At 38.3% G+C, this 13,889-nt stretch overlaps 1 protein-coding gene across 8 annotated transcripts in view; it reads right to left on the bottom strand.

The window, feature by feature from the left end:
• The window catches only part of WDFY3 (WD repeat and FYVE domain containing 3), a 151,818-nt gene that overhangs the window by 68,969 nt on the left and 68,960 nt on the right, over positions 1-13,889 (bottom strand). For all 8 annotated transcript variants that reach the window (XM_066186492.1, XM_066186485.1, XM_066186488.1 and 5 more), the window contains 5 exons: positions 11,380-11,546; positions 8,413-8,880; positions 6,976-7,074; positions 3,983-4,176; positions 1,402-1,859 (listed from right to left, as the gene is read on the bottom strand). In XM_066186492.1, coding sequence (XP_066042589.1) covers positions 1,402-1,859; positions 3,983-4,176; positions 6,976-7,074; positions 8,413-8,880; positions 11,380-11,546 — 1,386 coding nt within the window. The remainder of the gene's footprint in view (positions 1-1,401; positions 1,860-3,982; positions 4,177-6,975; positions 7,075-8,412; positions 8,881-11,379; positions 11,547-13,889) is intronic.

Here is a 13,889-nt window from a genome sequence, read left to right as displayed (position 1 = left end):
AGTAACACATTCTTAATACAAATTGTCCTCCTGCTACCTGAATGCTTTAAAATGAGATCAAATAAACTGATTTCTGAAGCTGGCTTTTTGGTGAGTGTGTGAGAGTTGAGTGTGTGTGTGTTAGGGCGGTTTTTTTGTTGTTGGTTTGCTAGTTTTTGAAGTTTTCTTTAAAGAAGAGAAAAGCATTAAGATATGCTGCTTTGGGGGTAAGATGGCCCACCTTATTAGAACAGGGTCACACGCATTCAAAGGCAGGGGTATGATTAGCTTCAAGGTCCCAGATAAGAAGCTTAGGTCTGTGTTTCATGTTTTGTACCTTAAATTGTGGGCAAAAATGACTTTAAGACAAGCCAATGTTCAATACATACTTCACAAAGTTCTGTTGTCATTTTAAACCAACTTTAAGACACATTTCTGTTCATTTTGAGTCTCGTTATAATTTAAATTCAAGTTATTCATCTCTGGGAGCATCTCCCAGTTAAATTTAAAAAACCCCAATAATTTACAGACTACCTAGAACTTTAAAGAACAAGCAAATCCATGTAAAACAAGATGTCAGTCTTATGTGCTAGCAAGGAGAAAAGGAGGCACAGGGAAAGCCTTATCAGTCTCTAAAACTACTTGAGAGATGGTCATAGCAGTAGAGTACCCACCTCTTCTCCCAAATAACTAGCCAAAAGGCAAGAGGAAATAGCCTCAAGTTGAACCAGGGGAAGTTCAGATTTGATAGTTGGAAAAAAAAAATTTCACCAAAAGGGTTATCAAGCATTAGAACAGGCTGCCCTGGGATGTAGCTGAGTCATCATCCCTGGGGGTCTTTAAAAGATGTGTAGATGTGGCATTCGAGGACATGCTTAGTGGTTGACTTGGTAGTGCCAAATTTATGGTTAGATCTGATCTTAAGAATATTTTCCAACCTAAATGATCCTATGTTTCTAAATTATTTACGGTATTATATTTCAAAGCTCCATATCAAATGAAACATGAAGATATGACATTCAACAATCAAATTCTCATTTCACTTAATAAAAGCATAAAAATCTAGTAGTTCAAATGATGATAATGCAACCTGTCAGCCTATCAACCAACAGGTTGCTTCAAAACATCAAATATAACCATGACCTGATATCTCTATCTTAACTGCTGCCATGATAAAAACATCCAACATCAGAGAGAATGCTGCACCCCCTGGAGAACAACAGCAAGTTAAGTCATTATTGGTCAGATGTTGACATCTTATCCTCCTCTCAGTGGAGCGAAGGAAGAAAGAAGTAGATAAAAATGGAAATACAAAAGCTTGCAATGAAGATATCCGAAGAGAACTATTTTGGGGAATATTGGCGTGAGGCAGGCAGAGAAGATGAAAGAAAAGGAAGAAAAAAAAAAAAGCAAAGTTCATACCTGTCAAAAGAATCTGTTGCTACCTTGTAGAGGTAAATAAAAAGTTTGCTGCAGTGTCTTAGAGTAGGTGACACAGAATCCAGGGATATTAGGTCATCATCCAAAAGTCTTTGAAACAGTTGTGTATTTGAAGGGAAGACATTCAAGGGACTTATTTTCCTCAAATCTGAGAAGCAGCCAAGCAGTCGAACAGCATCTGCCAGTTTTTCATACTGGATCTCTGTCTTGAAGAAGTGAGAGTTGGCTGGCTCGTAGCGCATTGCTGCAGTCAATGTGCAGAACACAGTGTGAAGCAGTTCAAACACTTGGTTCTGGTTTACTTTTTCCCAGCCATTCTTAGGTGGTGAGCACAAAGATCTTTCCATGGCAACCAGTAAAGATGTTACGTACACAAATCCACCGACTTTCCTAAAAACAGTTCTTGTGCGGTGACTCTCTCTCAGCACCAAGAGTAGGGCCTGTGGACAAAACAAACAATCAAAACAACAGCCACAACAAGCAGCAGCATTACAAACAGCTTGGGAAAAGGTAGAAACCTTTTTCTTCACAAAACACTGTTGTACTAGCAAAATCCTCATGTCATTTATCAGAATTGCCTGAAGTCTCTGAAGATCAACCTTCTACTATAGAAATTTGCATACTCAAAAGTTTACCAAAGAAAGAAAAAGAGTAGGGGGAAAAGTAGAACATTGCCCCTTATTTAGAAATATGAAATTACCTTCCAAAAGAAAAGACCTGACGGAGTCCAGAATGGAACCCAAAGTTGCCATGTAATTCTCTTAGTGACAAGTGGAGAATATCTCTGTTAGAAAGAAATCTTCTCTGCCATCACACTTCACAAACAATTTCAAACAAGAGCAGGCAAATGACTTCTTGCAGCAATGAGAAATCTAAACCTTGGAGCATCCTAACAGTCTCCTAGAAATCAACAACGCAGAAGTACCTGGCAGCTATGAAGCCACAACAGCAGTCAAAAATAACAACTCAGTTAGCAAATGCAGGCAGTAAAAATTAGCCAAATAAGCCTACTTATTTTTAGCTTTCCTCTATAAATCGCTGAATTGAGACTGAGACTATATTTTAAAAGTTTTTATTCAAAAATAAGCCATAGAGGGAAACAAAAGTGGATAAAATCTTACTTGCTGAAGGAATAAATGCAAAGCCATGGTATAAGAACAGCAAAAAATACATCAACGTAGGTACTAGAGAATAATACTGATCTGTGAAACCAGGGGGTGGAGAAGCCCCTCCACACAGCCAAAAACAAGCAAAAAGAACACCTGTCATGGGAAGTTTGACCCATATGTAAATATAGAAGAAAAAGTCTCCCTACAGAAAGCATCATAAACAACAGAAAAATGTTATTGATACAGAAAAACAGGCCAGGGGGAATTTTCCATGACCAAAAGTTTGCTTCTTCAGAATCAGGCTGCTTTTTTAAGCACTCAGAAGATGGGTAGTGAAATAGCAGGACTGTCATTCCTCTGAAGGCAGTATCTCCTTTCCTGACAAACTTGAACAAACAGTAAGAGACACATCCCCACGCTGTTCTGGGCTGTCAGTTCCATAACCAAAACTCCTGAGAACAGCACCAATGGAGACAAGTACAACAGGTCAAGAGAAAGACAGAAATCCTGATTTTCTGTTAAATCCTCTGGGGTACTGCAATATCTTTTCTCTTCCCTTAAGTATGGTGAATAACACATGCTGAAAAATTACTGAAGCCCTTCACAGACACCACACAGTAAATGAATAATCGTACTACTAGCTTTCCTGTTTTTTAGAATAACATAAAGCTGCTCATCTGCCAGAGAAATACTACAGCTCCTTTGAACAGAGATGAACCTAGATGTCGGAGTTCTCTCCATTAAGATTCATTTGCTTTCTACTATTTGCTTCAGCTTTTTTACCCTAAAATAAGTAAGTGTTTTGTCAATTTAAAAAAATAACATTAGCTACTCTGAGAAGAAATTGTGGGTATAGATTAGCAAACAGAACACCTAATACAACAGGAAACAGAGAAGAGGTTTTTTGCTTCTTCCTCCACTACCAGCCTTACTTTCTTACTATTTCACTATCTTGCTTAAGCAAGCAAATTCTTCAGCTTTATCTTCTGTGATCATTACAATTTGCATTTATATTCATTGTTTCAACATTCAGAGATACAAATTGCTAAAATAAGATGCCACAGAAAATGCAAGCCAGCACTGGAAATAAACATGTTACTTGCTTACTTTTTTTTTTTTTTAAAATACGTATTTCTATTTTTTTTTAACTGAATAAGACCCCACCAGGAAAAATTATCGTAACTCTAGAACCTCATTTTCGATCCACAAAAGTAATGAGGCTAAAAACATATTCACGGGCCTACATCTCCAGTTCTGAAGCCTACCACAGGTAGATGGTAGAAAAAAACCACCCCCACGCATCAAATATGGTTATTTCAACTCCAGAGATGATCTACATACAATAGCTAAACACCCCCCATGCAATCCAGTTCAATCCAATGCCCTTCTCAGTGTCTTCTCCCTTGGAATCACACCTGCGGCGCAGGAGTGCTGAAGAAGAACCCTTCACCTACCCTTAGGATGTCGGTTTTGAGCTGCAGTTCCGTGGGTGGGGCCGAGTGCATCAGCCCCAGCAGGGTGCCCATGTCGTCCTCTCCACTGGGTGACAACACCAGCTGCTGGATGATCATCAGGGCGTGCTGGCGGCACTGCGGGTACTTGACGATGTTGTGCACACACCTGGCACCACCAAACTCCCTGAAAATGCCTGCTCGGAAACAGGGCGGCAGGGTTAAGTGCTTTAAGAGTAAGCAAAATATAACCAGTGGCAAAAACAACAGCAAAGGTGTTTATTTTAATGTCTACAAAATGAAGGGCAGAGTTTTAGCTCTATGGATGTGCGTGGGAAATGGATTTGTAGAGAATTCTCAAAGCACGACAGAGGGCTCCCATAATGTGCATCTGTATGCAAGGTTTGAGATAAAAAATGCTGACTTGGAAATGTCATGGACAATAGGACAGACATTGTTGAGAGAGAAATGGAATTAGAAACAAATTTCAAATGATGGCCTTGCAAATAAGACTAGGTACTATGGAGAAATAGAACTATGAAAGATGCATTGTAGTAGGACTCACGAGGGGTAATTTTAGATGATTGGCTTTAAGGCATTAACAGCATTGTGTGGCAAAAGCTGATAGCCCAGGAACACTTATAATGTACTGTAACTAGGAAATACTTTGGCTTCTGATTTTGATGGTGTGAATGGTAACTTCTGTACCGTCTCACCCTTCACATAAGACTGAAAATGGAACAAAACTCTTTAAAACCCCACTCAATCTTTGTGTCAGAAAAAGGAATACTCTGACAAACTGGTGCCCCAGATGTGAGGCACATAACTCAGCTAATTTGATCCGACCTGTTGGAATGCCTTGAGGTAATTTTTGTAAAGTGCTGCTGAAAAATGTGCTACCCCGGACTGCAATTGCAAGGATAGAGGAGTTGGGTTTCTACCCTCGTCACTGGCTCGATCAGGACTGAGATCTGACAAATCTGTAATGATTTACTACTATTTTTCCTCCCCAAACACAAATAAAAACAGAACTTCTATGTCCCCTGACAAAATTTTTCACTAAAGGCATTGTGTACAAGGATGGATTATCAGCCCCAAGAATTTCCTCAATAATTCTGTTATTCCAACAGCAGTCACTCTTTTCAAGCTAGAGGCCAAAGGGTCTCAGGATGAAATAAAAAAAGGTACCAAATGTACCTCCATGTTTTGTGAAGACCGTATACTGTTCTGGTTTAGGGTAGTATTTATCTTACATTTAGCAATGACCTAAATGCAATATGAACTAAAAATATAACTGGGATGTTTCTGGACAGGAGCGCTGGTCAAGAAGTGGTTCAGTCTATCCACATCATTTGTAAGATTCTGCAGAAGATTATTTTTGTGCCAAGACCTATCTCTGTAGAGATTAAGCTTAAGTCAAACAATGGTTTTCAAGCTTACTGGCTAATGCAATAACTGAAAATTATATGAAAATCGATTTTGAAAACATTACAACCTCCAAAATAGAATATATACGGCATATCTAATGTGCGTTTAGTACAGCGTCAGCACCTAGAGCATTGCCCCATGTTAATTACCGAAGATGAAAACTGAATGGGGAAATGGATCAATGCTGCATTACTACATCAAAAGGGATCAGTTTCCATGTGACTATAAACTCAAAGAGCAGTTTAAACCACCAAGTTCAGGATTAACAAGTTGATTCCCTCTAACATTTATATACAAACATTATCCCACTATCCATTTCCTGCCTCCTGCTTTCTCTGATGTCCTTTGGATCAGAGATGGACTCGGTGCAAAAGGAGACGCCCCAGACCTCAAGACGGGTGAGTTTATTGCACCCCTTCACAGGTAAAGCCCATCTCCTTTGTGGTCAGGTTTTCATAGAGACTGGATAACATTTTGTATTTCTCCCACTCTCAGTGTAGATTCTCAACTACCTGTGTGGGTCAGGACACCCAAATTTCCTGTTGAAATGTAGTTAGTAGTTATGCAATACACTGGAAAGCTTATCAGAGACACTGGTTTAAGATCAGAAACCAAGCACTGAGTGGGGTATGAATCACTGCAAGGCTGTGCCTACTCATGCTTCTGTGATGACCTATAAACTCTGCCAGCCTCTGGACTCAGTGCCACTGCACTCACATCCCAGTACTGACAGCAGACAAACTTTTTGAGAAACAGTTTCCCAGTTCCTCCGGTATGCTCTGTCCTACTCCTGAACTGGGAGAGTTACTGATGAAATGAGGCCCTTGAACTCTCAAGATTCCCCTGAAACAACATCTGTGGCATCATCCCAAAGTGCTGATGTCTTTTACACTCCCACTGTTGTTTCTCCAGTGCATATACAGAGATTAAATGAGTTCTGAGAAACAGCAAGGAGGTTCTGATGGCTGATTGATGCTTCCTAGGTGAGGTCAGGAATGCCATCTAACAGCAGCCAAGGATTTGTCACAAGGCAGGTGGACACTACCACGGTTCCAAAATCACTAAGTCCTGGTTAATGAAGCATACATAATACAAAACTGCCTGATCTAGAAAAGGACAATTGTAAGAGAGCCCTGTCTGTACGTACTGACTGGGAATAACTCTTTAAAAATGAAAAGACATCTTTAACTAAAGATACAGGCATTACATCAAGTAGACATGATACCTGTGAACACTGAACTACATTTCTAATTATGTGCTTAAATTTTTAAATATCCAAACAGTGTTACAAGCACTACTATGAATTATTGCAGAATTGTTGAAGAGTGATAGGGTCCGGTGTTTGCCTTCAAGTAAACAATACCAAATAAATTCAAGTTAAACACTACCTTGTTCTCCCTTATTTTATGCACTCTATGTAATGCTGTCTATTCACTTTGCTGGCAAAACTTGACCAGAGAGAAAGTGTATTTCAGTGTATTTGAATACTGGTCTGAAGATAGAAAGTCAAGACATGATTTTCTGACTTACTTTTTTATTCGTATCTTGACAACAATCTCTTTACTCACCTGCATTTGTGTTTGATCCTTGTAGTAGTACTGTCAGGGTCTCCATAACCAATAAAGCTAGCTGCTTTTGGTCCTCAAACGAACTGTTTCTTGAATCCACTACAAAAAAATTTCAGAAGCTAAAGTTGTAGAAAATATCACTCTTTACAAATATGCTTCTTGATACTTTCCATCAACAAAAACTTCTATTTTCTTTGCTTCCCCAGAGAGCATGCAGCCCCACCATTTTCCAAAGCAAGTCGAGATTTAGTCTACACATGCATTCCTGGGAAAGTTTAACCATCAACCATATGAAAAGTTAGTTTTATAAAGACAAGAATTTAAACAGAAGTTTTAGAGCACTGTGAGTGCCTGACATTGCAGCTATTGTTTCTTCAAGCCACAAAACTACACCAGTTGAGGATGAACTGCATCTGTTCTTGTTCACTTTTCAGTACGTGAAGAGAGAAATTCCACACAAAACTACACTCACATAATTACAGCAAACGTGCTGAATGCTCAACAGGTCTAACAGACCAACACTGCAAGCGGCATAGTACACAGAGAGTAACACTCCAGGAAAAACAGTGCGGTTTTGTTATTTTAAATTACTCCAATAAAAAGTAAACCCCAACACAAGGCCAGGTGCACCCAGGTAGCACCCTAACTGGATGACAACTTCATCTGTTTATTTACAGGAACATGAGAACAGACTGTTTTTCAATGGAGTTGCTGGCAACAAAGCTTTCTAACTAACCTACAGCTACCACTCACTAATGAAGCTTCATACAATTAAACCCAGGTTACATCCAGCAGTTATGGTTAAAAATGAAGTGTCGCTGATGCACAGAAGCTCAACTGCAGTTTGAATGAAGAATGTAAAAAAAATTGTCTGTGTGTGCATGCATGCTCCTACAGCACAGGGCAGAACCTGCTCTGCAGGCCTAGCAGCTGTGCAGCTTATCTGGGATGCTCCAGTCTGGAGTTAATTGATCTGAATTCCATTTTTTTTAATGCTTAGAAAAATGTAGACCCAGCTTATAAAAAAGTCTCCTATTAAGAGCTCAGATATGCACTCATAGTATTTTTTCAAAGCTGGGGTTAAACTCGAAGGTACAAAGTACCTTTTGTCAGGAAGAACATTGATGCTATGTATTGCTCCTTTACTTTTTTCATGTTAAGTGACAAATATTGAACCAGTGCATCAAAAGAAAACATTTAAAAAGGAAAATATGAGCTCCTACTACTTTGCATTCATACAGCATCATTCATTAAAGTTAGCCTTGAGCTACTCTCAAGAAACTGAGAGAAGCAATTCCAATGAGCTTTTAAGATGGCCCAGCAGTCTTCAGCCCTTGAGGTACATGTTCAGACTCTCTCGTTTCTCATAAATGTTAGACTTCACTATTTCCAGCCAAAAAAAGACAAGTATTAGCAAAATGGAAAAGGACACGCTACCTTGATCATTCAGTGCCTGAGTGGGATCTTTCAAAAGGGCTGCATATTTATGAAGAAGATTTACCATCACCTCCAGAAGCCCCACTTCCCTGAAGACATCCTTAAAGATGTAGTCATGACGGGTGAACTTCAGGAGTGTCTTCATGGCAATGATGCTACACTGAAAAGAAGTGCTGGATTTTAAAAGGATGCTCACACTGATCAGTTCTTTACAGGGTATGTAATTCAAGCTGAAGACAACCAGTTCCAGCATCTCAAAGTATTTGGTCTGCACTTCTGGAAGTTTAGGAATTTTCTCTGCAAACTGAGACAATGTGTGCTGCGATTCCAAAATGAAGTAGTTGGCATTGTCCGCCATATAAATATTCGTGATGGCATCAAGGATGATTTGTGCTAGATAGTTGGTTTTTGCTCTCAAAAATGCATTCTGGAGGACAGAAAATGCTTGAATATTCCTCACACTATGACCTAAATCAGGAAACAAAGTGGGATGGGAGGAAAAAGGAAAGAGAAAGATCTTAATCATCATAAACAATGAATACACTTTTTAATAATGATCCATGCATTTTAATACGTGGGAATAAAATACCAGTGTATGAGGTGACTTGTAACAAAAAAAAAACATTAAAACTAACTTCAAAAAAGCCTCTGCACAACCACTTACACTGCAAATTCCACACCTACTATTCTTTAGGATGGCATCTTCATCTCTGACAGTAAGAGTTTATGTAAGCAGCTAAAGATGCTAATCAAAAATAATATCTTTAAAACAGATAAGAACACTGATTTAGTGTTAAAATGTATGCAGGATACAGTCCTAGAGACAAAACAAAGCCTGCCCATCATGTACCCAGGCCATAGGAAGACTCATTATAGCCACAATGATACGTTCTATATTCTGTAGTGCAGGATGCAACCCTTGCAGCTGGGAATCAAAAAGCTTTGGCAGGGTCCAGCACTATTAATAACTAAGGAATTAAAACACAGGGAAAGAGTTCTAAAGCATAAAGTAGCTCTAATATTAGCACACAAACATTTCACATCTTGAAAGCTCAGTCACATTTCTTCTTGTAAGTACCTTTCAAGTTGATTAAAATCTCATTCACTCAGCTAAAGAATGCATCATTTATGAGTGCTCCCCAAAATTTTCTATGGGCAGGTATTCTTATTGTACTCAAAAGATCCCTTAAATTCAACTTTTTAAACCTCTGTAGGAATAGTACAAGACACAGTGGACAGATCCCGTGATACACAAAACAACTAACAATAAAAAATAACTAAAAAAATAAACAATCAAGAGAGAGAGAACTTTAAAGGCATTCTAAACAAAGAATTTAGGTTGTTTTAACAATAAAATCTTTTTTTTTTTTTTTGCAAATAAAGGTATTTGCCAACTGTTGACCTGTTTTGAAAACCCTTTCATGAACAAAAAATTCTTATTCATTACATATTCTCTATGGCGCGCTACTCTCTTCATTTTTGTAAACTAAGTTGTCCAATCGAACAGTAAATTCAATTATCTTCATGCCTCGCCTCCCCACCTTCCATGTCAGTATTTCTCCAGAAGGCAAGAGAAAACTCCCTTTAAATGAACATTGGAACAATTTCACATCTGGAAGAGCATTAGTTACACTGTAAGTCACACGAAGTTGTTCCTAAAAAGACCTCTTTACATGCTTTCTTTACTATGGAAAATGTTCAAATGAGGGGATTTAGAGCTTATTAAATGTGACAGGAACATAGTGGTGTCAGATACAACTATTTCTATTCTAACAGTATCAGTAGATGTTCCAGGCAATCAAGCAGATGAATAAATTATTTTTGATTCTTAGGAGGACCCATGAAGAAACCAAATTCTAACCAGCTCTCAGAGTTCAAGAACTAAAAGGATTTAAATAGAAGTAATTGAGAAAATGAGTAAATTGAGAAAACACAGTATTCAAAAAGACACAATTTGCCAACATTATGAAAAGCAGGTAAAAGGAACAGAGATGTCCTGACAATTACCACAAAGTTAAAAAACTCTCTTGCAGATTGCAACAGACCATGGTTCTCTCATAGTATTGTATCAGAAAAGCTGATTAGCCTAAGAAACCTTAATATTATACTCAAAACATGGAGAAATTAAACTCCGAGTGTTCACCTTCTTTCTCTATTTAGTGCAAAAGAAAAACAATTCCTAAGAACAATGAACTGTCTCCACATCAGAGAAAGGAACTCACTGTCCAAGGAACCTAGGATGTATATTCATTGGTCTATAAATCTAAAAATGCAATCCTAAACAAACTTGTCTTGTGCAGTGGTACATCTCATAAGAAGTTCAACAAACTAGCTCCACAGTCACTATTAAATTCCAAACTCCTTAGTTACATACAAGACTAACTTGAATTTTAAGTTTATGCACAGGATATGAAACATAAGTTTATTTTTATACAACCTTTTGTCCCCCAAGACTTCCTCAACCTTATCTCCAAATCATAATTGACTGTGGTTTCAAGCACACCACAGATTTTATCACTCTGATCACACTGGTGATGAAATAACAGATTTCAGCTCACAAGATACATTTGCCTGAGCTGACAAAAGCTAACAGAAAGCAAACTGGGGTGGGGGAAGGATTAGCACATCAGCCTTTCATATCAGTTCAGTAAGAGCAGCTTAAAATACCATAAATCAAATCAGTGCATCTCTCCAAAAAGATAATCTCTTCAAATCTCCATGTAGAAAACTGTCAGCTTTGCAGTTAAAGAGGCTGGACCTGTCCTCAAAGACAAAAGCCCTAAGCTTTCTTCTTTGGGTACCAACCCCGAATTAAAATCTTTGAGACCAAAATAACTGAGCATTTGATACACAATCTTAGATAAAGAACCTAGACTTGGTTGCAAAAGGTTTGTGCAATACACAGCTGCTCTGCATTTTGTCATTTGCAGCAACAAAAAAGTAAACAGAGAAAGAAAGCAGACTCACCTTTGCCTGCAGGCTGTGGGACTGCAAATCCAGGTAGCAGGAAAGGTACTCCAGTGGTAACACCTGCTGGCTTTAATTCATTGACACCGTATGTTGTTAAGGAAGTTATCAAATTAACTAAGTCCTTCAAAGCATCCTTAGATTCAGCTTCTTTTGCCTGTTCTAATCTAAAGAAAATACAACAGGATCAAGTTAGCAGCACTAGTTTATCTGAACTCAAATCACTTTAGTAAGATCTGTTTTATTCTATCAATTTAGAGACCAGTTTTACTGCCTTATTCCTGCAGTATTTTCCATATTCATATGTGATACCATTTGGTCAAACATTGGACTTCTAAGAGCAAACAGTTATTTGCCATAGGAATTTACCTCAGAAATCTCTCCCTGAACTCAACAAGTTCTGCTAAAAACCAAGAGACATGAAAATTACATTAAAAATCCTCTCACAGACATGAACATAACTGCATAGGAAAGTACATGGATAGTCTGCAATTAAATAGATCTGTAATTAACTTGCTAGATTACATCTGCTACTTTGAGACTGAATATTCTGTGCTAATGAAATGGTATCTTGGTAAAGGCCTAGCACTTAGAAGCATGGGACGAAGCACCCTCACTAGAACTACAAACTCTTATCACCTCTGAACCCAAAAGGATGGAAATGTTAACATCTCATTCCAGCCACTGTTTACTGACAGGACACACCATCAGACCAAACCCTAAACACCAACTCTGAATCATAAAACCATCCTCATTTCCCTGTTCCTTCACCACAAATAAAACCATGTTTACTTGTGTACTAACTGCAGATCTCAGGAGTAAACTGGGAATCACATTCGTCTATTCACTCAGGCAGTGCAAAGCTCTGCTTTGCTTCTTGCTGACAAGTGACTGTGGGAAACCTTTACAAGCAGCTCATTCTGCGTCCTCCATCTTCTTCTCAGTCAGACGTGGCTGAGGAAGGAACTTCTTTCAGTCACTACAGAGGCCCTGAGCTCACCTGTGATCATTCCACTAATCCTCCACATGCCCTGCCCCTTTCGCATCATCCAGGTGAAATTACCAAAGTGCTCCTCTTGTCCTCACGCATCTTCTGCAATTTCTTACTGATCTACCTTTTTCACGCATGCTTCTGCTTTTCCAGTTCCAAAGCCTCCCCTCTTTGCAGCTTGAGACCCAATGTCCCAATTCATACTCTTCCTTGACAGTTATCTTCACAGAAGTGCCCCAGAGCTGACCAAGTCTCTGTGGGTAGGTTTGAGCCAAAGCAGGGAGAACACATTACTGTGGTCCATCACTGACCAATACATGGGCTTCTTCAAGATCACTGTTTTTTGAAAGGAACTATTTTCTTCTAGAAAACCACCTCAGGAAGAGATGATAACACATTCCTATGCTATTAACCTTTACTGGTGTCACCTGATGATCCCTTTTTCAATGAGACATGCAAATCTCCAGGCTTCCTATTCATTTGGCAGAGATTTCCCATTCTTTGATTTAAGGATGAGCAAGCTCAGGAGAGAGAACTTGTTTAAAACACTTGATCTACAGAGAATCACTTTTGTACCTCAACATTTAACATGACAGCATGTTCACCTCATATTTCCCCTAAACTTTGGCTCAAAGTTTCTGGAAAACAACTGCATTTGAATTACACTGCTTTAAATTAATGCATTAGTGAATATAATGTACTCCAACACTTCACTTAGAGAACAAGAAAAATAACAATTCCTTAACAGGAATTAAGCTTCAGCTTTTGTGGCACCAAAGGTAACTTATAAGTAACTTTAACTGTGATGAAAAATTTCAAACGCCATGTCTATGTCTGGTATCCATTTAAAACAAACAAAAAATCCCCCTCAGAAGTACACAATGTAGTGGAAAATTTAATTAAAATATTTGGGTGCCAAAATTCAGCATACTAACACCAAAAATAGGGAGATAATATTAACATTTCTCAGCAATAATGCCTTAAGCATCTTTGACCCAAATATACTTCGTTAGGTGTACACTTACAGTTATCCAGTATATACCTTGGATTTATAAAATATATATATTTTACAACAGCAACAGCTAAACGTTCTTCCTCAGAACTTCATATCCAAACAAAGCCACATAGACTCCCCACAGATTTTACACAAATAGAGCAACAGACACTATCCTTTCTCAGTCAGAAAATTAAAGAAGTTTCTTTCATGGAAAAAAAAAGAGAGACCATGGATAGATCATACACCAAGGTTTTTTTTGGGCAGGCATTTTCATTACCATATTTTTAATCCATTAGCAGCTTAGAAGTACTTTTAATTTAAAAAGTAAAATTATTCCCTCATAGCACACACCACATTTACATACGTGATTTTTCATTATGAAAGCATGATAAGGCAATAATACAATTATAGAATTATTTAGGTTGGAAAAGATCTTCAAGATCATTGAGCCCAGCTGTTAACCCAACACTGCCAAGCCCATCACTAAATCATCTCCTTAGACATAACAAAAACTTCAACCAA

The sequence above is a fragment of the Chamaea fasciata genome, unplaced genomic scaffold (assembly GCF_029207755.1).
Source record: "Chamaea fasciata isolate MVZ Bird 193981 ecotype frontalis unplaced genomic scaffold, bChaFas1.0.hap1 SCAF_6, whole genome shotgun sequence".
Lineage (NCBI taxonomy): Eukaryota > Metazoa > Chordata > Aves > Passeriformes > Sylviidae > Chamaea > Chamaea fasciata.
This window is presented reverse-complemented; position numbering and strand designations above follow the sequence as displayed.